The 26666-nt window shown below is 38.1% G+C and overlaps 2 protein-coding genes across 7 annotated transcripts in view; one reads left to right on the top strand and one right to left on the bottom strand.

Moving 5' to 3' along the window:
• The window catches only part of Ngly1 (N-glycanase 1), a 58047-nt gene extending 35260 nt beyond the window's left edge, over positions 1-22787 (bottom strand). The window contains exons 1-4 of one of the 2 annotated variants that reach the window (XM_031363074.1): positions 22520-22787; positions 17609-17723; positions 11004-11240; positions 1127-1292 (exon numbers count right to left, since the gene is read on the bottom strand). In XM_031363074.1, the coding sequence (XP_031218934.1) occupies positions 1127-1292; positions 11004-11240; positions 17609-17723; positions 22520-22650 (649 nt within the window). In that variant the 5' untranslated portion in view covers positions 22651-22787. Of the gene's footprint in view, positions 1-1126; positions 1293-11003; positions 11241-17608; positions 17724-21911; positions 22063-22519 lie in introns of those variants that run through there. The other variant, XM_031363076.1, reaches the window with a different exon arrangement.
• Positions 22164-26666, top strand: part of Oxsm (3-oxoacyl-ACP synthase, mitochondrial) — a 9478-nt gene continuing 4975 nt past the window's right edge. The window contains exon 1 of one of the 5 annotated variants that reach the window (XM_031363083.1): positions 22164-22274. The gene's annotated coding sequence lies outside the window, so the exon portion shown is untranslated. Of the gene's footprint in view, positions 22541-22573; positions 22924-23005; positions 23219-26666 lie in introns of those variants that run through there. The other 4 variants (XM_031363077.1, XM_031363079.1, XM_031363084.1 and 1 more) reach the window with 4 other exon arrangements.

Below are 26666 nucleotides of genomic sequence, written 5' to 3'. Positions count from 1 at the left end.
AAAAAAAAAAGAACCACATACAAAAGATACTTGCTCTATATTCCATAATGTTCTACCTTCCCCACAAACCAATATTATAAAAATGCATATCCAGGTTAAAAATACTTTTAAAAGAAATGTTAAATAGAAAATTTTCAAGGATGATGTTCAACATTTTTGGGAAGGCAAATCAAAACTGAGATGCTACCTCAGCCCTATTAACATGGTTATTTTATATATATATAAATAATATATAATAGAAAATATTTTGGTTTTATGTAATTATATTATTACATATATAATTATAAATATATCTTATAGTTATAATATGTAAAGTATTATATATATATATATATATATATATATATATATATAAAATAGCTGCTAACAGAGATAAGAACTGAATTCTTGTACACTACTGATGAGAAGGTAAAAAAAAAGAGGTACAGCCACTGTGGAAAAATTTGGTAATTCTTCAAAAAATAAAATAAAATTAGCATACTAGTACTTTCAAGCTAAACTACCAAATAATTATAACTAGGTGTCAAAGTGATATCTGTTTATCCATTTTCATAGCAGCATAAGAGCTAAACATGAAAGCAAAACAAGTATCCACCAACAGATGACTAGACAGGCAAGACATGGATGTACACATTATGGATCATCATCTATCTCACAACAGAAGACAACTCTATAGTATGTTGTAACATGAATAAGTCTTGAAGATATTATACTGAATCAAATAAGCCAACTACAATGCACTTCTATGCAACAGAGCTGTCAAGATCAGAGACAGAGAGTAGAACAGTGATTGCCAGTAGCTGGAGTTAGGGTAGGGCAGGGCATAACAATTTAATGGGCATTTCCATTTTATATGACAGAAGGAAGGATGGTGATAAGGGTCATGCAGTAAAGAAAAGTATTTAATAGCAATGAACTGTATACTTAAAAAGCTAGGATAGGAAATTTTCTATATTTCTGTTACCACAAAATATGTCTTTTAAAAGCAAAAATATGTCCATTATTGTTATACTTCTTAAAAATCTATATAGGTCTAGTTATTTTTTATAGTGTGCACACATAGCTAAAGGCATTAGTATCTAGCAATGATGCATAAATAGCAATAAATCATTATGGAAGCCACTACCTTTATCTAACTTTCTAGCTCTGAATAACTTTTCTTGAGATTTTCGTTTTAGTTCATTGACTGGGATACAAGTCAATGCTTTCTCCTGGAGGACAGGATTTTCATAGAGCTGCACATGCTGAATGTTGGACTGGAGAACTTTTAAGATGGTTGAATCACCAACAACCTAAGAAGAAAAAACACTAATGTTAGCTTTTTACAATACTACAGAGATAATATAATAATGCTGTGGTTCTCGGATTTCATAGAGACAATGTGAATTTACCAAAAACAATTATATAGATACCTTTACAATACTAAGATCTGGGCCTGTCTATTTCCCAATGTGCATATACTACTAATGACATACATTTGCTATTGAATTCCTAATCATACACTCTGAGCAAGACAGTGCTCTGAGCAGTGCAACTTTAAACCCTTGTAACATAGGGCATCACAAAGGAGGCATGGGTTATCAGACAGAGAATGTCAGTACATACCTAAAAGAGGAAAGGTGTATGCATGGACTAGAGGGGAAAGCAAGGCAGTATGCCTACCTCCCACAGTATTGACAGAAAGTGAAAAATATTCCAAAATAACTCTAAGATGTGAGAAGCTAAAGACCACACAATAGGAAGGGAAGTGCAGGAGGAACAGTGTTTCTTCTTCTTAGTTATCTCATCACCAGAAAAGCCTGTCTCTTGACACCACAAAAGAAAGGTTAGTCATCAAGTCTATACCAGGTGTTTCTGTACAGATGATGGAAGCAAATGAAGCTGGCAGGCTCCTAGGCTATGCCAGGTATGGAAGAGTCTACAATACTGGCAAGAGCCACGAGAAATGAAAAATGTGTTAGATATGTTAGAATTAGTATCAGAAAAGCAAACCCTACCAAAACAATGGAAAACACAGCTGAGATTGAAAAGAAGTACATTTCTAAGACTAGAGCACATCTCATAAAGACATTCCTCCAATGGGGTTATATCCTAGAAAACAAGTTGACAATATTTTGAGTGAAAAAGCATTTCGTCTCCCTAATCCACTGGTGACATGGTACACTGTGGACCTCAGGATGCTGAGGCTGGTGGAGCTGCAGCTCACTGCCCTTGTTCATCATTGCTAGACAGTGTCTGCCATATATCTCCAGTCCAGGAAGACAATGAACACACTCAGTTTCTAGTGATGGTTTCTCCTGGATGTGCACTGCCTTTCTTTCATGCCACATAAAGTAGAAAACTCAAACCACATCTGTACGTTAAACACTGTAAAGTGGGAACCATCAGTATTCAAATAGCTCTAGTACAGATCTTAGGAATAAAATTTTAAACACTGAAATTAAGAAGCCACTGGTATGATAAAACAGCAGAATATATGTATCAAAGAAAGATCAATCAGAAGTCTAAGACATTTTCTAAGAGTAATGCATAAAGAGAACAGGCACTCAAGATAAGTCAGAGCTTTCAAATCTAGGAGGAATTCTAGAAAAAATTACAAACAATGAAAAAAAAGAAACATCTCAAAGGGGGCTGGGAGCTGGAGAGATGGCTCAGCAGTTAAGACCACATTGACTATTCTTCCAAAGGTCCTGAGATCAATGCCTAGCAATCACATGGAGACTCATAACCATTTATACTGAGATCTGATGCATTCTTCTGGCATACAGGTGTGCACGCAGATTCAGCAGTCATATACATAAAAATAAATAAGTAAATCTTTGGGGAAAAGAATCATCTTAAAGAAATAACAGAAGCAATCTCACATAGCTGAAGAACTAGGATGGATGGAAAACTAACTAGACTACAACAATGAATAGTAGTAGGTAAAAAATAAAATCCTAAAAGCCTTTAAGCAGTAAGAAAAATTAAATGTGTATGAGGAAGAGGGCAGAGTGTCTGGTTTCAAATATCTTATTGAAAACACATGGAGCACATAGTTTGAAATTCTGATGAAAAATGACTAGGTACATAGAACTTATACACAACCTAGCTAATTATGTAGAAAAGTAAAATTAGTACTTTATAAACTATCACAACACAGAAACCATTAATCAGGAGGCAGGTGCTACTTAACAAGAGCAATCATAGTAAATTTGACTGGATTAGCAAATCATTACTGAATGTAGTATGCCAGGCATTGTGTTAAGCACTGGGATATGTATATAAGAAAGAAGTAGAAGCTAAGTTCTGTGGCATGGGCTTGCATCCCAGCTACAGCAGAGGTTCAGGTTAAAGAATTGTTAGGTTCAAGGCCAGGGTGGACAACTACGTGACACCCTGTCTCAGCAGGTGTAAGGTAAAAAGAGGTGAGGACATAGGGTTCAGTGGTTCAGTACTTGCTTAGCATGTATGAAGCCTAGGTGTAAGTCTCATTATCTCAGACAGACAGACAGACACACACACACACACACACACACACACACGCACACACAAGCACTCACATACACAAGGAAGATGAGAAAGAAGAGGAAGATAAAATAAAGAAATAAAAAATGAAGGAACAAAAGAAAGAAAAAGAATGAATCATATATTCATAGATCCACCACAGTGAGTTAATAAATATCGGTCTGTGAATGAATCAGACACTGGAAAAGTAACTAAGACAGAAACAAACACTGACACTGCCTTCAAAGATCAAGTAGCCTACAGTACACAGGAATCCAATGACACTTCCATAAATGTGTACTGATCCCCTATTTACTAGGATACTAGAATAAGATGGTAAGTTAAACAATTTATTCTTAGTACCAAGGAAGGCTAGGGATGTAGCTCAGTTGATACAGTGCTTATCTAGCATGTATCACTGGACATAACCTAGAATCACTTTGGGGTATCAAGGAGGGACCATACACTGGGGTAGGTGATCTGTGGCCTGTCTGTGGGGGACTGTCTTGATAAAGTAAATTGAAATTAGAAGAGTCAGCCCATGGTGGGAAGCACCAAGCAGGAGAAAAATAGGAATGATGGATAGATTTTCTCCATGAGAAGCTAGATTAGCAGCAAACCACTTACAGTAAGAAATGACCAGCTGCCCTCAATAGTGAGTGATCAAGTGAAAAAAGGCTGAACTAAGCCCTTACAACTAGGTGTGCTGCTACAGACCCACAATTAGACTTGGAAGACAGAGGCAGGCAGCTCAGTTGCTTACTCTTGGTTACACAGTGAGTTCCAAAACCAGCCTGGGGTGTACAAAAGCCCAACAAAAACAACTGAAGAAATATAGCAGAACAAAGACTCTAGATCTTAGAACAGTTTGTAATAATATAAAGAGGGAAAATAAGTTACAAGGGGCCAAGCTGTCCAAGTGGGCTAACTGTAGGCACGGATAGGCACGGATGAATTTTATTGAATGGTTCAATGGGAAGAAAATGCTAGAACTAGAACTATCATCAATATTAGTCAAAAATTTAAAGTGATAAACTTATAATACTGGCTAATATTTAAATGAGAAGTGGCTCCCTCATGAGCTGCAGAAGTACTCAGAGAAGAAAAGAATGGCAGGAAGTAGAGGAATGGCCTGCTGCCATCTGTGTCTATGCTGTGCAGCAGAGTTACACTTTTAGGTGCTCCTGGCTAAGCACATTCATAAGTATGGAGGTTTTTAGTTTGGTTTTCAAGACAGAATTTCTCTTTACAGCCCGGGCTGTACTAGAACTTGCTCTGTAGAACAGGTTCGCCTCAAACTCAGAGGTCTCCTTGCTTCTGCCTCCTGAGTGCTGGTTTTCTTAAACATCGTCCCTGGCTTTAAAATATTACAAAGAACTATGGGTATTAAAGTTAATACAAGTAGACAGGCAAAAGTGAGAGGGCATTCTATTCTAACATGGATTCCTTCCCTTCTTCACATATGCACCAGCAAACTCTGCATCATAATGTACCAACAACAACAAAAAAATCGTGAGCTCTAACAAAATTATACCCCTAAATCCAAAATTATCAGTACTATGTAAAGTGTAGATTTATGTGCATAGTTAGAAAGTAAGCAATGTATTTCTAATTTTTAGAATTAAATGAGTTTTTCATTGCATTGTTGTATAATGTACACAGTATTCACGAATAGAGCAAATAAGATATATTCAGAATACGTGTCCATAATATCTTACATAATGAAAGAATGGAGACATGTCAGACAAGTGTTTGAGAAATGGAGACAATGAGAACACGGGAGAGCAGCAGCAAGTCTGTGATGTCAGTGCAACCTGGGAAAAAACAGGCCTAGGGAAAGGTACAAAAAACGTCACAAGAAGCCTTCCTGAGAAGAGCGACCAGAGTGTCAGAGGATGGGATCCCAGTTAGCAGTAGTAGTCAACAGTTGAGAGGAGAGCAAATTCAGGTTCAGTTGTAAGAACTGAAGCAGTAGAAAATTCAACAGGGAGAACATGTTGACACAAACAGAAATTATTATAAAGCAAAAACTATATGAAAATCTCCATTTTCACTTGAAAGAATTTTTATTAAAATGATATATTTAAAGTGGTGTCTTTTTCTTAAATGAAGATTTTCATTTACTGAGAGGGTAAGAACTCATTTAATGTATTTTTATTTTCAATTTATTCCTTTCTATCCAAAAATTACCTCATTCATTGTAGTTTTAATGGCACTCAAATGATCTTCAACAATAAACTTTATTTTCTTACCTTATCTCATTACATAGTCACTGGCCCATAAAGCGGGGCTTAAGCCATAGAAATAGAAGGCTGTTGATTGTAGGGTGATTACAGCAGCTGGGGAACCATGTACTAAGGCAGCAGTTAATTGCCTGGCACAGGAAAACTTATTTGGAGTATAAGTGGAAGTTTAAAATGTGAAATCTGTTTGGGACCAAAAAGGCTTTTCCTTCATTATTCATACTTCCAGTTATTTTGGTTCAGACGTGGGATATTTAAGACTCTATAAGAAAATACAATGCTCAGGATTCTGTCAAATCAGTGATGCTAGATGAACACCCTCACTTTCCTAGAAAAGAATTAACCATCTCCAAGCCCACCAGCTCTTTTCCACCTTTCAAACCATCCTTTATATTTGTGACTTCTTGATAGGAACCTATTTTTAAGCATGAAAGTTCTGTTTAATAATACATTTAAGTGACAGTTTTAATTCCTTTTAGAACTGAATGAACATTTCTTACAAAAAATAAATTCTTCTGTGTGTAAACTATATGCTGTTGCGAAAAGAAATCCCAATGAACTACTAAGAGGTGTAAATATCACCCACAATTTTACCACTTTTCAGAAGATTATGGTTAAGATATGTGTATGTGCTTTTCCAGACTTTAAATTTCATGTGTGTATTTTCGATAAGAAAATTTGAAATGTTACGTACATATAATTTATAGTGTTTAGTTTTACCACTCTCAGTTTACCTGTTTCTCTAGCTGGTCTTGACCTCAAACAAACTACAACTTATTGTTTGTTTTGGCAGGGTCTCCCTATGTAGCTCAAGTTATCTTGGAACTCATGATCCTTCTGAATGCTAGAATTAATGTCCCACCCACCACATTCATCATTGTCACCAAAAAGGATGTTTTTTCAACTTGTGTGTGCATGGTATACACGAGGGAAGGTGCCTGTGGAGTCAGAAGAGCTTGTTGGATCCCAAAGAGCTGGAGTAACCGATGGTTGTAGGCCACCTGATAGGGGTAGTGGGAACTTCTGCAAGAATAATACATGCTCTTAATTATTAAGCAATCTTTCCAGTCCTAGCTTCATCATTTTTAATAGAGACTAAATGTGCAAACATTAGGATCTATCATAATTGAAGCAATCCCCTATTTAAGGATGTAAAGGTATGTCCGACATTTAAGAGTGGCAGATTAGCAAATTACTGAAATTTAAAATTTTTATGCCCAAAAAGATTTCTTCTCTTATTAAATAGATTCAGACTAAGAAGTTATCTTACTCTTATGAGACAGATAAATTTAAAAAGTAATGAGCTCAGAGAGTCTATAGCTCAGTAATATAGCATCTTTTTATCACTTAAGAAGCCTTGGCTGTCAACCCCAAAACTGTAATAAGAACAAATATGTAGGTGACTTTATTTTCCCATTATTGTATTATTAAATAATTTCAATGGACTAACCATAAATTATAATAATTATTTTAAAAATATATCCTTATATAAAACAGGCAGTACTTTCTAATGGTAAAGAATTATGAAAAATTCTTAACAATTTTTTATATACATCATGACTTAAACTTTAAAAACTAACCTTATATAGCTACAGAAACAGTTACAAAGTTTACTAGAATTTATTTAGCTTCAATGGAAGTTAATTTTTTCAATTTGATGTTAGTTCATTATAAAGCTCAATTGGTACTAACACTCAAAATGATGATGGTAAAAATAATTGCTAAGTTCTCCTACAGAATAGAAACTAATGATTAAAAGTTCAAATGAAATGATATTTAGAGGCAGGGAGATAGCTCAGTGATAAAGAGTGCTTACTGTTCTTGCAGAGTACCTGGGGTCAGTTTCCAGCACCTACACTGCAACTTACAGTTGCCTGTAACTCTAGTTCAGTGGATCTGATGTCTTCTTCTGGCTTAAACTCATGCACACTCACAAACATAAAGACAAGTAAAACATTTTGTAAAATATATTTCAGATGCCTGTCTGTAGTCTCAACACTTGGGATGTGGGAACAGGAGGATAGGAAGTTCAAGGTCACTCTTAACTACACACCAAGTTTGAAGTCAACCCAGGTTACAAAAAAGAAAGTGCATTCTAGTAATTCACAGACAACCAAGAGCTGTTCATAAATTACTAGAATTTCATAAAGTTCATAAAGAAATAAGAACCAAGGAGGAGTTGATAATTACTATCCCACCAATAGTATATATCTCTAGAAGTCTTGTTGGTAATAATGTCGTTTATTTTGACTGACAGTATCTTAAAGCTGTCATCATTTATGCCTTACATAATGCCTGACCTGCAAGGTTAGGAGCAAACCATGATTCAGAAAGTAGGAAGAGATCTTCTGAGCAACAACACTAATGAAGTACTTAGTTCAGGAATAAATATAGATATTTTTAAGTTTTTGTAAGAATGAACATTTTAAACTTTTAACACTAATTAAACAAAATACAGTAGGAAATTTTAAAATGATGTATTCTAATACTCAGAAAACTTCAAATCTGTTAAAATCAAAAAAAGGTTAAGCAAGACTCTGTATCTGTATCAATGTATCTGGAAACTGATAAAGACCTCTAATGGGCTACTTACACACATGGAAGGGATATGAGAATCCACAGGAGGGTTTTTAAATTTATTCTTATTTTTCACTTAAGTTTTACATGAAATATATGAAATATTATTGTAGAAGCACACAACCTAAAAATAGACAGTGATTATATTATGTTCAACATTCTATTACAGGTAAAATATACACTGAAAAATATGGCGTATGCCTATAACCTCAGCATCTTGTGGGTGGAGGCAGGATGATAGTGAGTTGAAGGCCCATCTGGCTCAAGTGAGGCCTTGTCTCAAAAAAAAAAAAAAAAAAAAAAAAAAGAACAGCAAACACTGCTTTAAGGGGTGGGATGACTGGAATTATACCCTGTCAGTCAAGCAGGAGGTCTACTGTTGTGTAACTGATAACTCTATACTGAAGATGTGAAGCTTTACATAGAGAATAACATTTTCTAAAAGCAAACCCTGAAAGCTCCAGAGTTTACAAGGTTTTTACTTCCAATATGCTGGCTCCTGTGTGTTTGATGATTCAACAGTTACCTTTCTAAGAACTGTCTCAATTTATTACTATAAACCAATGAAACGTATGAAGCAAAGGAAAGAGAAACAAGGACTTGGAGTACCTACAGGTTTTATGAATCAAAGGAGACACAAATGAGCATGGATAGAGCAATTAAACCTTCTCTAGAAAAACAAGGAGTTGAATCTTTCACACACACACACACACACACACACACACACACACACACACACACACACACATATACACACAGCAACCAGGAACTACTACTACTCAATACAAGTTACAAAAAAGGACAGGACACATCTGTCTCTTAGCTGGCCAGGACCTACAACCTTTATTATTTTCAAAGGAGCATCTTGAGGTCCTCTAGGATGAGACAAAGAAAAGAGCTTAAAGTATCCAGAATTAGCCAATTTAAAAAGATGATGGGTGGATTTAAGAATTGATCCTGTAAAGTTTTACTGTATGGAGGATATTGACCACTAAAATTAAAATAAATGGATAAGAGTTTAAACTTGTTATTCATAAAATTACTATGGAAATAGCAGAAAAGCTTGACTGTAAAAATTGAGAATATTTAATAACCTTTATCAAAAGGAGTTTTTGCAAACAAAGTATCTCATATTGTTAGAGAATATTGTCCTCCAGGTATGACATGACCCCTGTTATCTTAGAATCACAGAAAAAGTGATGACCAGCACTTGGGAGACCTTAAAATGTACAAAGGGCATTAAAACCTGTGATGGTTTGAATGAGATGTTGTCACTCTTAAGTCTTGAAAATTTGAGTATTTGGCCCCAGCTGTTGGTACTCTTTGGCTGTTTAGGAGGTATGGTCTTGTTGGAAGAAATGTGCCAATGTAGGCAAGCACTGAGATTTCAAAAGCTGTAAGCCATTCTCATTTAGCCCTCTTTCTGCTTCCTGTTTATAGTTCAAGATGTCAGCTCTCACAGGCTGCATCTTCCACCTACTTCAATGCTGTTCCTTGTCATTATGGACATTAACACTCTTTACCCATAAGCTCTAAATAAACCTCCTTTTCTATAAATTTGCTTTAGACATAGTGTTTTATATAGCAACAGAAAAAGAACTAATACAGACTCTTGCCTAAGATTCTTCTTTCTCCCTGCCTCTTCTAAGACCTAACCCAGATGCATGTGCTGCCAGGAATGACCAGAGTAAATAAGGAGTGGAAAGCTAACTACAAAGTGGATTCCATCTATGCAGCTTCTGGGAGGAGTGCACCCATGACCCACACCGGGTGGACCTTTTCAGTGATGCAGCTGTTTTTATGTATTTTTCATAAGCCTATAAGTTTGCCCAATAAATTCAGTAGTTCACCAAGCTAGACTTGGATGAACTCATTTTCTTGGTCTGCTCCTAATGAGATATAGTAGATATTTGTTTATAGATCTCAAAGAAAAGACACACAGCAACTTTAAATGGGATCATTTAAATTTGCCAATTGTGTCTGCTAAGGCATCAAAAACCTTGACTTCAGTTCTTCATGTTAATAACTAAATTTCACTGATTTTAAGTATTTATTGTCAGTTTATTAACAGATTATTAATTACCTAAAACCTAAAGAACCCATTTTTTTTTTTACTTAAGATATAGATAATAGTTGGACCAAGAGAATTAAATTCCCACCAAGATCGGCAGCAGGTAAAATTTAAATTACAAGTGTAAACACAATAGAAGCAATCAATTAATCTAATTGCCATAATACACACAAGTTCAGTAATTTCATTTGTTTGAGTTTAAAGACATACTCCTTTGTATAACTGATTTAAATACTGAGGAAACAAGAAGATTGTAAATAATAAACAAAACCTTATTGTTTCAGAAGTATGTCACAGTTATATTTTAAAATGTAAGTACAACAGCTGGCCATGTTTATACACAACTATAATCCCACCACTCAAGAGGCTGAAGTGTGAGGATCATGGCTTGAAAGTCAGCCCAGGCTACATAGCAAGAAACTGTCTGCAAGAAACTGAAGGAAGGAGGAATATAAAAGGTGGCCATTTCCCTCCCATTTGCTACAACTCTGACAATTTTCAAATTTCTTAGCAAATCTAACGATGTTAGAGTTTAAACCCAACATCATTTGAGACATGACTTAGGAATGCTTCTCTTTTGCTGTTTCAACACTGAGAAAAGTAAGGCGCGTTGGTTTTCACACTACCATTGGAGCAGAGGGTAGGCTGGGCAGCTGCCCCGTTTGGTTTCCTGAGTGCTGCATTAACCCAGCAGGATCTTCAGACTGCTCCAGAGGAAGCTTGACAGCAGCGGGCTGCTGAGAGAACTCCACCTTCTTACTTGATTCATCCAATCTGCTGCTTCTCTCTATGGCAATCAGATCGCGGATTTTCTGTAACTGTTCCACTGAAGCTTTTTTAGGAAAGATAAGATGTGTTTCTCCCTGGAATTTATAGAATTGAGAAAAATCTTAATTTCTGCTTTAAAGTGACAGTCATTCTTATACACAGTGGTGTTGATACATTTGAGTGTATCATATCTTTTTTAAAAAATATGTTTATATATATATGGGTATTTTGGCTATATATATTTGTGTGTGTGTCTTGTGCACTGTATGTGTTTGGTGCTAGGGAAGCCAAAGGAGTGTCTGCTCCACTGGAATTGGCATTACACATGTTTCTGAGCTGCTATGTGGGTGCTGGGAGTCAAACTAGTGATTTGAAGAGCAGACAGCACCTTTAACCATGGCACCATCTCTTCAGCCCTGAATGTATCATATATTAACAAATATGCTAGTTTTTAAACTAAAAGAAAATGTGTTTCCTTATTAGTATATAAAGCTTGGCATATTTAATGTAATCCAGGGACCTTTATTTACTTGTTTTTTGAGACAGGTGTCCTATATCCCAGGGCAGCCTCGAATTTGTTCTCTAGCTGATGATGACCTTGAACTTCCTGATCTTCCTCCTTCCATTTCCTAAGTGCTGGAATTATAAACCTGTGCCACCAAGTACAATCTATGTAGTGCTGGGGCTTGTACCTATGGCTTCAAGCATGCTTGGCAAGCAGTACTCTACCAACAGAACTACATTCCTAGCCTTAGGAGAGCTTGAGAAAATTATAACATTTTACAATATTAGCATAAGAGTAGGAAAATATATATTCCTATATTCTCTGCAAAAAAAAAAAAAATACTGTTATTTTCTATTAATTCCATTAAAAGAAATGATGGTAGAAATACTGCCATGCAAAAGGCCTGAGCCAAGAGGCTGAGGCCTATAATCCTAGCTACTCAGAATGGTAGGCACAGAATGCCAAGATCAATAAAGGCCTAGGAAAGTTAGTGAGATGGTCTCACAATACAGTTTAAAAATAAAAGCACAACAAAAAGAAAGTCTTAATAAAACCAGTAAGAAGTTATGTAACACATAGTAAGACAAATATGGTTGACAACTGACTATCTCAAAATAGTCAATAGTATTTTCAATGTTCCCAAAGAAACTATGTATGTCTGAAATGATATGAATGTCAGTTACCTTGACCTTGTTTAATAAATTATATATAGTAATAATGATTAGGAGTACACAATTTTAACTAAAACATTATTTTTTATAGAAGTTATAAAACAATTTCTAACCCAAACAGTTATATGATCAGAAGTATGTTCTCTGGGGGCACCATTTCCCTAAAACAGTTAAAACTATACATTGATAGTTAATTTCTTTGTGGTGCTAAGAGTCTTGTACACACTAGAATAAACTAAATGGTAAGAGTGGAAAAGTATTTATTTGTATATTCTCTGCAATAAAATAAAGTACTATTATTTTCTGTTAAATTCCATATAAAGCCATGATCGTAGAAATACTACCATATGAAAGGCTTGAGTCAAGAGGCTGAGGCCTATAATCCCAGCTACTCAGGATGCTAGGCAGCAGAATCCCAAGATCAATGAAGGCAAGTCCTCTACCCTCAAGTGACACTTTTAGTCCCAAACTATAGACTGATTTCTTTATTTTTTAAATTTAGGGTTTCATTGTGTAGCTTTGGCTGGTCAGCAACTCATTATATAGACTGGGTAGGCCACAAATTCAGAGATCTGCTTGCTTTTGCCTCCTGATTGAAAGAATGTGCCACAATGCCTGGTACTATAGAATATTTTCTTAAACATGTATTTTTAAAAATAATTTTAGTTATGCATCTGTGTGTATGATTGTGAGTGTGGATACCCACAAAGCCTCTTAGAGGACATTGGATCTCGTGGAGGTACAGGCCTTTGTGAGCTACTGAATGTGGGTGATGAACCAAAATCAGGTCCTCTGTATAGGCAGCAATGGCCCTTGACAGCTGGGTTATCTTTCCAGCACCTGCCCCTACCCCAATCCCTGTTGCTGACACACACACACACACACACACACACACGCACAAAAGCATATATACAGTATTAATAAGATAAGGCTTCTAACAAACACAACAAAACACAACAAAATAAGCAGTATTTGTTGATATTAGTTAAGTGCTTATCTACAGCACAGACAGCTTTAATGTAAACACAAAACTCTTAATTTAAAATAGTAAATTATAAACCAAGAAAACAGGTCATATGAAAATATACCCAATCAAGTTTCAAGGAGTTGAGAAGCAATCATGGCAAAAAGTAATTCTACAAACTGTAATGTGACTAAAGGCTGTTACCACACCTCTTGAGCCAAAGAGGACAGATGTGTGGCTCATGCCTTGCCTTCCCCTCTAACCAGTCCTAAAAATGGTTACCTATGGGCCAACATGTTCACGTTAAAAGTCCACAGCATCACGTTTTCATAAAAGTTCAAAATTATAGGATAAATATAATAGATCTAAGAATGTTTCAAGAAATTAAGAATTCTAAGATTCAACAAACCTACTTATCAAAACATTTTTTCCATGACAATTCTCACTGCACAATGTTTAGGAAATCTGTCCCATGACAACTATATGACAGTAATGTGTTTCAGAAAACCAAACAACCCAAATTGTTCTGAAAAATTGCCCTGCTTCATCCCTACAGAAGCCTGGGAGAGGGGATGCAGCGAGAAGACAGGTGTGGCTCCCAGCTGAGAACTTCCCTGCTACACTAAACTGCAGGGTCACAAAGTCATTTGGATCCCATTCTTCCTCAACCTCACTCATAATTTTCAGGATTTAATATATACTGGTAAATTTCAGGGTAAATATTAGACATACATTTCAACTTAAAAGCCTACCAAAACTCCCAATACATTTTCAGCTCTATCAGCTCATCACACAACTTAGTTACACTGATAAAACAGTTACTTCAGGTCTGCCTTGCAGTCTGAAATGTAAAGACGGCCAAAAAAGCAAATATAGTTTCATGTTATCAGAACACTGTAACTCCACTTACATCAAATACTATTCCAAGTCTTAGAATAGTTTGTTATCTGGCATGGACAAAAGCAACCATGATGAATGTCTGACACTGAGGCATCTTCTGGGCAAATTAGATCAGAGGGTTACCCTACCTAGCAAACAAATATTTGTTAGGTGAAAGACAAATATCCCCTGTACCCTGTGTCTTCAACTATGAGAAACTGATACAGCTTCTAAACACCAACAACTAAGTTTTCCTGTCTAGTTTTATCTTCATCTCCTTGCAAAGAATCAGCAGTGCTCTCATTTTGCCCCCTCTATAGTCTGAAATTCTCCTGCAATCAGATGATACCATGCTTTATAATTCTTGCCAGGTCTCGTTTGAGCTGTGGGCTCATTTTATTCCACAAAATAATACTTTTACTTAAACAGTATTTAATAGTAAAGTAGCTCAAACTGTCAAAAAGCCAGGCAGTGTTTTCTCCCATAAAACTGCCACTTTCCTGTGGGGAGCTGCAGCTGCCACCATATATATATATATATATATATATATACATATATATAGAACACCTGGTCTCCAGCCAGAGCAGAGAGCATTGAGATAAACAAGCCTTAGTTGGAAGAGCTGTGTGCCTCTAGTTTGTGATGCAAGCTGGCATGATTTCCCGCAGCCTATTATGCTTTGCCACGTAGCTGATGCTGATTGGGACCAGGGAAAGTATTTAACCCACAAGGGCTGGGGGCTGGAGAGAGATATAGGCGTAAGTATGTAGAGATAGGAGTAAGATGTAGGAATTAGAAGTAAGATGTATGTAAGAGTAATAGTAAGTAAGATGTGATATATAGGAGTAAGTATGTAGATATAGAAGTAAGATGTAGAGAATAGAAGTAAGATGTATGTAAGAATAGGAGTAAGTAAGATGTAAAGATAGAAGTAAGATGTAAGAATAAGAATAGAAGTAAGATGTATGTAGTAAGATGTAGGGAATAGGAGTAAGTAGGAAATAGGAGTAAGTAAGAAGAAAGTAGAAAGATGTAACTAGTAAGATGTAAGAAGAAGATATAGAAGAATATAAAAGAAGCTAGCTAGAGAAGAAGTAAAAATGAAGGTTCCTGATTAAACTGCATGGAGAAGAGCTCGTTGTTGCCTCCTTATTTCCACTGGACGGAAAAAGGCGCCAGACACTTTCCAAGATTTTTTCATCTTAATTAGTGGTACTCCTATCTACTTAGTGTCTGAAACCTAAACCTATTTTGTCCCCAATTTATTCCTGTCCCCTTGTACAGATGTTAAATTCAAGACCGATTCATTCCTCTACCCATGTACACATACACAATTCCTGAATCCATTTAGATCTTGTCTCTGTGCCATCAGTGCTTTGTCCAGCAACTGCTTACAGCCTACTATCTGTGCTATAGTAACAATATTCTAGGAGCTAGGAACATTAGAGCAAACAAATAAAGGCTCTCCAGAAATATATATAATCACTGCCATGCCGTCTTAGACCAGTGTAAGAAGCCAAAATGGTTTCCCTGTATCATCCCTTGCCTATACTCTAGATTATCCAGAATATTCTCTTTACAATAACTGAAACACTATTTGAAAATTGTCTTCCATGCTTTAAATTTTCCAGTGGTGTCAATACTAGTTCCATTTCTTGTCTCTTTGACAAAATATCTGACATAAACAATTTAAAAGATGAAGGATTAATTTTGGCTCAGGTTCAGAAGACTCAGGGATTCACTAGGCAACATGTTTCTGAGTCCACAACCAGGCAGAATATCATGATGGTGGGACCATGTGGAGGAGGCACCCTCTCTAGGAAGACAGGACGTGGTCAGGGTAAGAAATAGCATCCTAAGACATGTCCCTAATGAACCACTTCCTCCACAGAGGCCACAGCTTCATAGTTCTACTAACTAATCAAATCAAAGTTTGAATCCCTCAAGGGATTAAACCATTCATTTAGTCACGGGCCTCCTGCTCTGTTTATCTCTGGGATAAGTATGTTTTACCAATCTCCTAGGTTGTTCAGTCAATCTAATCAAACCAATAACCAAGATTAGCTACCACAGTCTAAGTCTTTACCTGATATGGCCTGGTCTCTCTGTCTATGACTAAAGCTATTTCCCTGTCAGAACTACTGCAGCTAGAAGCCCTTTGAGCAGACCCAATCCCCTGTATGAACTGAGTTTCAGGTACCTGAGGCATTTCGTGTCACTCAGATCCTACCCTTTACCACCTTAGAGGCATTCTGTGGTCATTTCACTGCTAGAGTGCTTCAACTCTAATTGTTGTGAGTGCAGTACCATGTCGTGTTGTCTTCTTTACCCTTGTTGTCTCTTTCCTGTTTTCTAACCTATTAGAACATAAGCTGTAGGTGAGATAGGATTATATTAACTTACTTCACTGTTACATCCTCACGGTGCGCATCAGAATTTGATTAGGAATGGTGGACAGGGAAAAAACCCTACATCGTATTTCTTTAACAACATCTGCAAATGGCACCTGTATTCCTGCTCAATTTCTTTTAATATTCTATACACCAGAAATAGGGGTACATAGAAGATTCAAAATCCTCAGTCTGTCTGTCTGCCATCTTACAGAGATAGTCTTAATATGTAATAGGCTGCCCTGAACTCATGTCCTCCAGCCTCAGCTTCCCAAAAAGATAAGACTACAGGATGGATCAGCATGCCTGGCTATAATTTACAACTTTAATAATTACATTTACTGTATTATAACAGTAAACTCTGCCACAAGGTTTGAGAGGATGGAAATACCAAACTCTTCTTGTGAAATAAAATGGTAAAACACCTTGAGATTACTTCACAGGAGAAAAGCATTCTGTCAGGCAAGTGACTTCTTTCCTGTATTTTACTTTTTCTACTTCTTACTGGAGATAGTGGTGATACCGTAGTATTCAATACACACTTATAGATCAATCAAGTATGCTGCTGGAAGACTCAAGGAGCCACATTTGATCCTTGGGTTGTATTTTATGCTCTTTATTCTAAACACTGAGACTTTTCAGAATTCCTATCTATACAGACTGTTACATTTCATCCTGACTTCATTATACTTTAAAAATATCTAACAGATTAAAAAAATAATTCTACAAATTTCCAAAATGATCAATTAATTTAAAAAATGTCATTCAGGGGTAGGGGGTTGTAGAGAGATGGCTCAGCAGTAAAGAGCACTGGCTGCTTTCCCAGAGGTCCTGAGTTCAATTCCCAGCAACCACATACTGACCCACAACCAACTGTAATGGAATCCGATGCCCTCTTCTGGTATGTCTGAAGACAGCTACTGTGTACTCATATACACTAAATAAATAAATCTTAAAAAATATATTTAAAAAATGTCATTCAAACAACTATTCATTGTCACTACTGTCTGCTTTGCACATAAAGAATGGGGAGGAGACCCTTTCACATACTTACCTCTTCAAAGCCCATTTCAAATAAACACTCAACAGCTCCTCTGACAGGCAAGAGTCTAGTAGAAAAGGCTGTATTCCCAATACGGATGGATCTGTATTTTTCATCACTGGGGTTTCTGATTTAAAAAAAAAAAAAAAGATAACATAATGGGTAATATACCACCACTCATCTTTCTAAGAGTTGATGTATGTTTCTTTAACATTTTCTTTCAGCTGTACTCCTATACATGGTAGTATAGATTCCAACTGTAAACAATGAGCAGTCCAGACAAGCATTTACATGTCATGATTCGTATTTCGGTACCACTGAGTACTTGTACTGTCCAATTTCATGGATGACAGTAGCAATATTGCCATAGGAAATGGTGTAGCTGTTACAGATAAGTACTATTTTAGTCTTTTAAGTTTCTAAAAGTAGTCCCAGATAGAGGGTAGAACTTTGTCTGCTTGTTCTGAGGGATCCTATCATCTATAATAGTGTTCATGGTATAAATATGGTGACTAAGAAGCATTTGTGAATTGAAACAGCTAAAAAGCTTTGCTTCCAGCATGATGAAACTTAATGGTCCCTTAGCTTCCTTTCCTCCCTGTACCAATGACTGTTTTTACTATAAGTTTCTATCTCATTCTAAAATACATTTTTAGCATAGGAAATAAGGTAATAAAATAAAACAAACCCACAAATATTCAAGGACAAAGCTCTAAATATTACTGCTTAATTGTCACACATTAGTACTGGTCTATAAACTCCCTTCCACAACAATCACAAGACTGTGTGTTCAATAACTTTTATAATAACTTGATAATACTATGAGATTTTTCACTGTGTTCTATAAAATTTGTAGGGCCACAAAGGAATGGAAATTTAAAAAAATCACAAATGATTTTGGAAGCAAGCATTGATTGCTGGGAGCTTGGGAGTATTTACCCTCTGTACATTTACTATGTATTAGGGGCAGGGTTTCTCAGTCTTGACCACCATGAAATTTAGACCACAGCTGAGGGGAGACTCCCTGTGCACCACAGAACATTCAACATCCCTATTTTCCCTGGGACACCATTTAAACAAACAAAATCTGAACTACAAAACGAGCCTAGCAAGTGTCAATGTACAGATGACTTTTCATGATGTACATCAGCTACCACCACTGCATACCTGATTAAAGCCGCAACTGTTCTGCCCCACCCTCACAGCTCCTCAAGCTCTCCAAACCTGCTGCATGTTCCTTACTGGGTTCTATCATCCCCTAACAAAGTCCAGTAGGGACAGGCATACTCAGTTCCTAGATCCTTCTCTTTATTTTCCTTTGGCTTGTTTCATCTCAAACTCACAACTCCCCTTGTTTCAGCTCTTAGTTGCCTGAATGAGCTATGAATGTTCAACCCATTTTTAAATTAAAAATGCTAAGCAGACTTGCTTGAGGTCAAGCATAGATAAGCCCAAGGTCAGTCCTGCCTTTCTGTGGTGTCCTGGGCATTGACCTGAATTTTTGCTTGGTTCTCTACCAACTTAATTTTCTCTGTCCAGTTTTTTGTTTTTGTTGTCATGCTTTGATGCTATCCTCACCCATCTCTGTTACTTATTAAATATTCTTCTAAGTTGTAATATTTACTTTACTTGTTAGCAATTATCTTGTATCTTTTCCTGGGACATTTTTCTGAATGTGTAGTTTTTTTCATGATGTTAAAAGGATAGAATCTTGAGAAGGCAGTAGAATTTCTTGTACTGTGCTCAACTTTAACTTTGAAAATATTTTTGTCTTTCTAGTAATTTTCCTCTCATAGTTATCTACCAAATTATTTAATTTTCAGAAAAATAATACTTGCTTTTGTATTTGAATCAGGTAAGGAAAGTCACATTCTCCCTCCCACTTTTTCTGAAATAGGGTCTCTTCCTTAGGAAGGATACAGGAACTATCACTGGCCCCTCCTCTAGCATCCACTTTTCATTCCAGCAAACACTGAATACTTATCAAGGTATAGTAGTGTTCGCAACATGCCAAATGACAGAACTGTTTCAATAACAGAAAAGAATTGTCAAACACCAAAAACAAACAAACAAACAACAAAACCTCCACTGTAGGACACAAGACAAAACAAAACAAAAATACTTGAATGTGGGAAGGGATCTGTACACTAGAGGGGATGGTGACAGGGAAGGAAAGGAAGAGTAAACAATGGACTACAGACACATGAAATTTCAAAAAATAAACTTAGTCAAACACTCCACCAAACTTTTCACCTAATTTAACAGAAATAACAATAACAACCACCTCAGTAGTAGCTATATATTTTCCAGGTCCTTCATTTATGTTGTGGTAATCCTAGAATAGATTATTTTCCTTCCTTTTTTTAAGTAAGGAAACTCAAACTTGGAAATTATATATATATTGCCTATGATGACACTTAAAATAGTTGACTAAAATTGAAACTTACTGCTCTGGTTAGAATGTTTATACATATTCTACCATACAAGCTGCCAGCAGACTCACCAACCTTCAATTACACTCAATTTCTCTATATGTCAGTGGCAACCTACATTAAAAATTGTAAGTCAGTTATATTGCTTTTTTCTTCTATTACTTCTTGCATTATCATTGAAAATTATCTTTCTCCATTCCATTGGATTTATGGTTATGATTATGCAACGGCTTCACAATCAATGCCTGTTTCTTCCACTACAGAAACTGTGAGTTCCCTTTGCCTATCCCTTCACATAAATGTCTCATATTTGGCACCCCCACTATCTCCTAACATAGTAATATACAGAGACATAAGCACTATCTTGGAATTGGTCTTTGATGTTACACTATAACTGGTTATCACACCTTTCTTCTCTCAAATATATTTCTATTATTTGATCAAAGAAGCTGTTTGATTCTTGGTTCTTCACTTGGTACAGTTAATAATCCACAATTGTGTGTGCTTTGTAAACAAAGCAGTAGAATATCAAATATATATATTAAAGAATGAATGAATTGTGGACAGGGAGCCATTCAGATGGTAGAGTGCTTGCCTCGAACTCATGGAGCCCTGGCTCAATCTGTAGTGGCTCCTAACAGCAAGTGCAGTAGCCCACAACTACAATTTAGAGGTGTAGGTAGGGGGATAAGAAGTTCAACATTATTCTTAGGGACATGACAAGTTCTACACCAAACTCTGGTACATGAATCTAATTAGCTAAACAGCTCACCAGTGATGTCAGGAAAACTAATAGAGAGTTGTTCTGTTCTGCTCTTGATAAAGTTGATAGTAAGCTCATCTAAAATGGGTGGCAGTTTTTGCAGACAAATTAGCACATATTTCTTTCTGTAGCTTATTTAGATTTATTACTGTTGGCAATGCAACAAACATCAAACAGAAATTTAAGAGTATTATTTCACTGTAGATTACAGTAACAAGTATCGGCTTCAAAACAAGCAAATGCACATCCATTCTAAAAACTGTTCTGAGACTGAGGTAGATGAGATGGTGGGACAATATGCCTTCAACAGTGCCTCCATTCTGCTACTAGTGGGTTTAAAAGAAAATAGCAATGCAAACAGAAACCTGAGTTTCTCTACTGAAATTACAGAAGTATATAAGTACGCCGGGGACCAGGAAGACATATGGAGCTTTTCCTTAGGAGTTAAGAAGTCACTGGATTTGGACATAAAGAAACAGGATATCACATCCCAACAAAGCCAGACCTTGAATTCTAGCACAAGGACACTGTTGCTGAAAACAAACTAAGGGAGCATTTTTCTCACATCAACTGGAATCATTTCTCTTGTAAACTCCTCTAATTTCCTTTGTAAGACAAAAACTCAAGATCAGAAATGTAAGCCACAGTAAAGGCAGTAAAATGAACCAGTTTCTTTTAGAAGTTTAGTAAGCATTCGTAATGATGGTTTTGATCCCAAATAATTATCTGCATGCAAAGCCGTCCTTCAAAGTACTCTGATCTTAGCATCTTTGGTTTCAGTGTACGAAAGAATTGAAATGTCTTTACAAATCCATCCCTCTCTTATGTACAGGGGTGGGAGGTGGAGGACTTAAAAGCATTCAGTATGAAATGTCAGCTGTGGGCTCTGGAGAACCAAGCTTATGAGTTCTTTCAGACACCTTGTCCTCTGAGGTTAAGCTGAGGTGTCACAAAGGAAGAAGGTGATCTTCACACAGGTCACAATTATGTAGCTGTGAGCAGGCCCAAATGCTGAACAACATCTGCCATAGAATCACACATTATGCTGCTCTCTTTTCAATTTATTTTAAATATCACGAATGTTACCGAAATGAACAATTATGGTTGTGGTGGCGCACACCTGTAATCTCTGCTTTTGGTAGGTCGAGACGACGAGACTGTCATGAGTTCTGGAGTACAGATCAACTTCCATGCCAGTCTGGGGTACAGGACAACACCTCAAACAAACACCTCAATGTCTCAAACATATCGCTCACAACTAATTCTCTAAAGCTGGGCCACATGAATTGTACAGCCTTTTTAAGCTAAGAATTCCTCCAGACTTCGGGTCAGTGTACTTATAAGAGCCAGCGCCCAGGGGTTTAACTAAAGTAACCTTCCCCAAACTACCTCCATTTGACCTAAGCGGCTGTGGGAGGCTGCCGACTCAAACTTCCAGCCCCGTGAGGAGAAGTGGTGGAAAAGTGCTGCACTCAGAACAAAGGTGACTAACACAAAGTTCGTAACTTAAACTACGAATGTGTAAAACCACCGAACTCGGCGTGAACATTTAACCGGCACTCGGGCTGAGTCACAGCGCCGGGATCCTGCAGCGAGGTGGGACACCACAGCTGTCAAACGCAGTGACAGTTTCTGCGAGCCCTCGTCGCCCAGCCCGCCCCGCCTCGGGCCCGAGTGTCGGCGGCCCCGCCCGCCTGCGGCCCTCAGGCTCGAGGGCCCCGGCTGCACCTCAGGATGTTGTCGGCGTAGGTGAGCAGCAGCTTGGAGGCCTCCAGAAAGGTCTCCGGGGTGTTCTGGCATAGCTCGGCCACGGCCGGGGACGCGGAGCTCGACGAGCTGCCCAGTGTGGCCGACGCCATGGCTGCGCCGCGGCCTTCGCCACCTCGCGCACCGTGGCCCGCACTGAGCAGGCGCTGAGGAGCGCCTAGGCCTCCGCAGAGGCCTGGGGCCAGAGGGCGGGGCGAGACGCCGGGGGCGGGGCTAGAGGCGGGGTAGGGCGGGGCGAGCCACCGAGAGGTCGGTTGTGAACGTTGGCGCCCAGGGGTCCAGCCAGTGGAGGAGAAGGGTGTGCTGGCTGCTTGTGTCGGGTAGGGGCCCACAGATAATTTTAAACAGCCTTCTTTTTATGGCAGGTAAATGTCTTTTGTGGAAGAAAAGACTCCAGAAGAAAGAGCAAGTTTTTGTTTTGCCTTTTTTTTTGGTGGGGGGGGGAAGGGGACAAGGGGCGCGGAGTTACGGGAAAGGGAAAGGGGGAGCGATCATAGTCTGTGGCCCAGGCCAGGCTCACACTCTTGAATTTGCCGCAGTCCTGCCCTTTCGTTACTGGTGGCTTCAAAAACAAAGCATAGCTCAGAACTCTGCTGGGTTTCTGATTCGTGTATTTTCCGAATTCTACTGATGAACAACACCTAAGTCGTTGCTCATAAGGTATGATTGTGCTGTAAGGAGCATTTTAAAGCAGCATATGGTACCCTGTTAATGGGTTGGAGACTCAGTTTATCCTGTGGACACCCACATAAAACCCATATATAATAATAGAATAAAATGAGGAACAAACAAGAGAATAAAGTTTATATACACGTTGTATCTTTCGACTCATACTGGCATATTGCTTACCAGTATCCTTGATTTATCTTAGAAAGTGAATCACTAACCTCTTTAGTCCTGATGATGCCTCACCATCACACCCCTGTTGCTGGCATCAACCCTGAAAATTGGCTCCAGCGGTGAGCTACATACTCAGCCCTCATTACTTCTTCTTCAAGACAGGGTTTCTCTGCATAGCTCTGGATAAACTGGAACTCAAGCTATAAATCATGCTGACCTTGAACTTAGATCCGACTGACCACTGACTCCTGAGTACGGGGATTAAAGGCTTGCCCACCACTACCTGGGTTTATTATTAGTTTTTAATGATGAAATGCCACAAAGGGTGCACTTGACCTAGATTTGTAGACAGACCTGGAGTTTTCCTTGCTCCACTCCCCTTAAATAGCTGGAATTACATGTATGAAGCACTGGCACGTAGCAGGTACTCTTGGCTTTGTGTTTTAAAGATATTTACTTAATGTGACCTCCTTTGACACTTTATTATCTGTTGCTTTTTAATGTTTCTGGACAATTTCTTCTGAGAATTTTCTAGAACTTCTGAATATTCATCTGTCAAATATACCTAAATTTTTAGCATTTAGGTTTGTAGACCAGCTTCAAGAATATCGTTTTCAGCTAGGCATGTTGACAAATCCCAAAACTCGGAAGGCAGGAGAATCAAAAGTTCAAGGTTAATCTTGGTTTCTTAGTAAGGTTGAGGCCAGGCTGGGCTACACCAGACCCTGTCAACATACACAATACACACACACACATATACACACAACAACCTACCACTACCACCACCAACAAAGACATGAAAGCAGGAGGGAGATGAGGGAAAAGGGGGTTAAAGGGGAGGGCAAAAGTGATGGAAGAGAGATAATGGATGGACTGTGGCCAAAGGACATTGTATATCTATGAGACTGTGAAAGAATGATTCTTAAAAAGAGAATATTATGTATGGTATTAGCTGTTGTTTAAATTTTTCAATGGCTAACTGCTAGCAATTTTTTTCTGGCTCATAACAAAGTAAAAATTAGTTTTATGGCCCAACTTCAAGTTGCTGTGAATGTTGACTGATCCTTGTAATCTCAGTACGTAAAAGGTACAGGCAGGCCAGGTGGTGTAGCCTTGTTGGGAAAAGTACACTGGAGGCAGTTAGGTTTTGAGATTATATGTTCCTGCCCTATTCAGGTCACTCCCTCTGCTTGTGCTTGTGGTAAAGGATTTGAGTGTTCAGTTTCCTGCTCTGCCTGCCATGCCTGCTGCTGTGCTGTTCTGCCATCACAACTCTAACCTTTGGAACCATAAGCCAAAGTAAATGTTTTTATAAGTTGCCTTGGTTGTGGTGTTTTATCACAGCAGTAGAAAATTAGGATAAGCATGGTTTCAGACATTTTTTTGAAAACCGGTGCTAAGCTTGGAAGTGAATTTATCATGTTAAGTTATGGAAGTCATTATTCCTGCAATTCTAGTACCAGCTGCTATTCCCAAAGGGACCAAGAGTGGCACCTGAACTGCCCTCTTATGTTGGGCAGCTATCATATCTACAATTAGAACTGGTAGGGGCTCATTTCCCTGGATTACTCCTAGTTCAGGGAAAAGGAATACCAATGTGCAAACTCCTGACCAACAGAAACTAGTACTAAGAGAGTGGGATATTGCTGTGATGAACTTGACCATGTGGTTTATTTTGGGAGGGGGTATATATATTATGGAAGGATTTTTGAAAGACTTGGGCTAGAAAACAAGATAAATTGTACTGTTTGTAGAGAAAAGGAGATCTAGGGAGCTTAATATTACAGCCAAGGCATGTGCTGGAGAGAGGAAGTTTCACACAGTTGAGAAGTTTGCTCTGTACTGGAATAAAGGAAAAGGGTATTCTCTAGCCAAGACCACACCCAGCAAAACTGCCAGCTTATACAATAGCCTAAAGCATTTTCTGATCCCAGAAAGTAACTGAATAAAAAGTATTGCTGCTAATCTGATTCAAGTGACCCCCATCTCTGGCTGGCAGCCACACTTGGCTGTGTTGTTCCCACAGTGCCAGCTTTAGACTTAAAGGATACAAGAATGAGAGGTCACAGATCCTACCTCTGTGGCTTCTAAGAGTCTCTGAGACTAGGCAACATGTGGTAGGGAATTCTCTGCATGAAGATACTAAGAGATTAAGAGTGGTGACAGACCATTATGTGGAGCTGTGAAAGGGAAGCTTGGGTTCGAGTGGAGACCACAAAATGTTGCAGATATCAATGCTATGGGAAATCTGCCAAAGAGGATTGAATAGAGAGAGTAGGACTAGCCCAAGAGAGAGATGCAGGCTACCAGCAGGAGAGCTGGAGAGGTGGAACCCTTAACAGAAGACATGGAGCTACAGGATTTGCTGTTTTGTCCTGCTAGGTTCTGGTCATGGTTTGGTCCAGTATGTTCTTATGGCTCACTTGGACCTTTTGGAATGGTAATCTGGGTCATATTTTGGAAATATGTGATATGCCTTTTGGTTTTACAGAAGGTTGAATTCTGAGATGCTTTGCATCTTAGAAGAGACTTTGGGCTTTTAAACTGTGAAAGACTACAGGGACTTTTGAAGTTTCACTGAATGCCTTTTGCATTATATGAGCAGGAGTCTATGAAGACCAGGGAGTGGAGTGTGCTGGTTTGAATGAAAATGTCCCCACAGGCTCTAGTATTTGAACCCATGGTTTCTAGTCAGTGGTCCAGTTTGGGGATATTTAGGTGGTATAGCCTTTCTGGAAGAACTATGTCACTGAAAGTAGAGAAGACAACTTTGCGCTCTTGGCTTCATGCTTGTGGTAAAAGGTGCGAGCTTTCTGTTTCTTCCTCTAGCCACCACGCTTGCTGTCTGCTGATATGTTGTCCCCACAATCATCTGGAAATAGCCCTTTGCCTCTGAGCCATTTCTCCCACACCTCATTTTTATTTTTAAGTGTGTGTATGCGTATTCATATACACATGCCCTTGACTTGGCATTTGTAGATCAGAGGACAATTTCTGGGAGTTGGCTTCTTCCTTCCACTGTTAAGAGTTCTGGAGATGGTTGCAAGCCTATCCATTAATGGCTGAGCCATGATGATGCACACCTTTAATCCCAGCCCTTGGAGGCAGGGGCAGATGGATCTCTGTGAGACTGAGGCCAGCCTGGTCTACAGAGTGAGTTCCAGGACAGCCAGGGTTACATAGTAAAACCCCATCTTGAAAAAACAAAACCAAATAAAACAACAATAACAACAACAACAAAACAAATCCAAACCAAGCAAAACACACA

The sequence above is a fragment of the Mastomys coucha genome, unplaced genomic scaffold (genome assembly GCF_008632895.1).
Source record: "Mastomys coucha isolate ucsf_1 unplaced genomic scaffold, UCSF_Mcou_1 pScaffold9, whole genome shotgun sequence".
NCBI lineage: Eukaryota > Metazoa > Chordata > Mammalia > Rodentia > Muridae > Mastomys > Mastomys coucha.
Note: the sequence above shows the minus strand (reverse complement) of the source record. Positions and strands in the feature narration are given on the sequence as shown.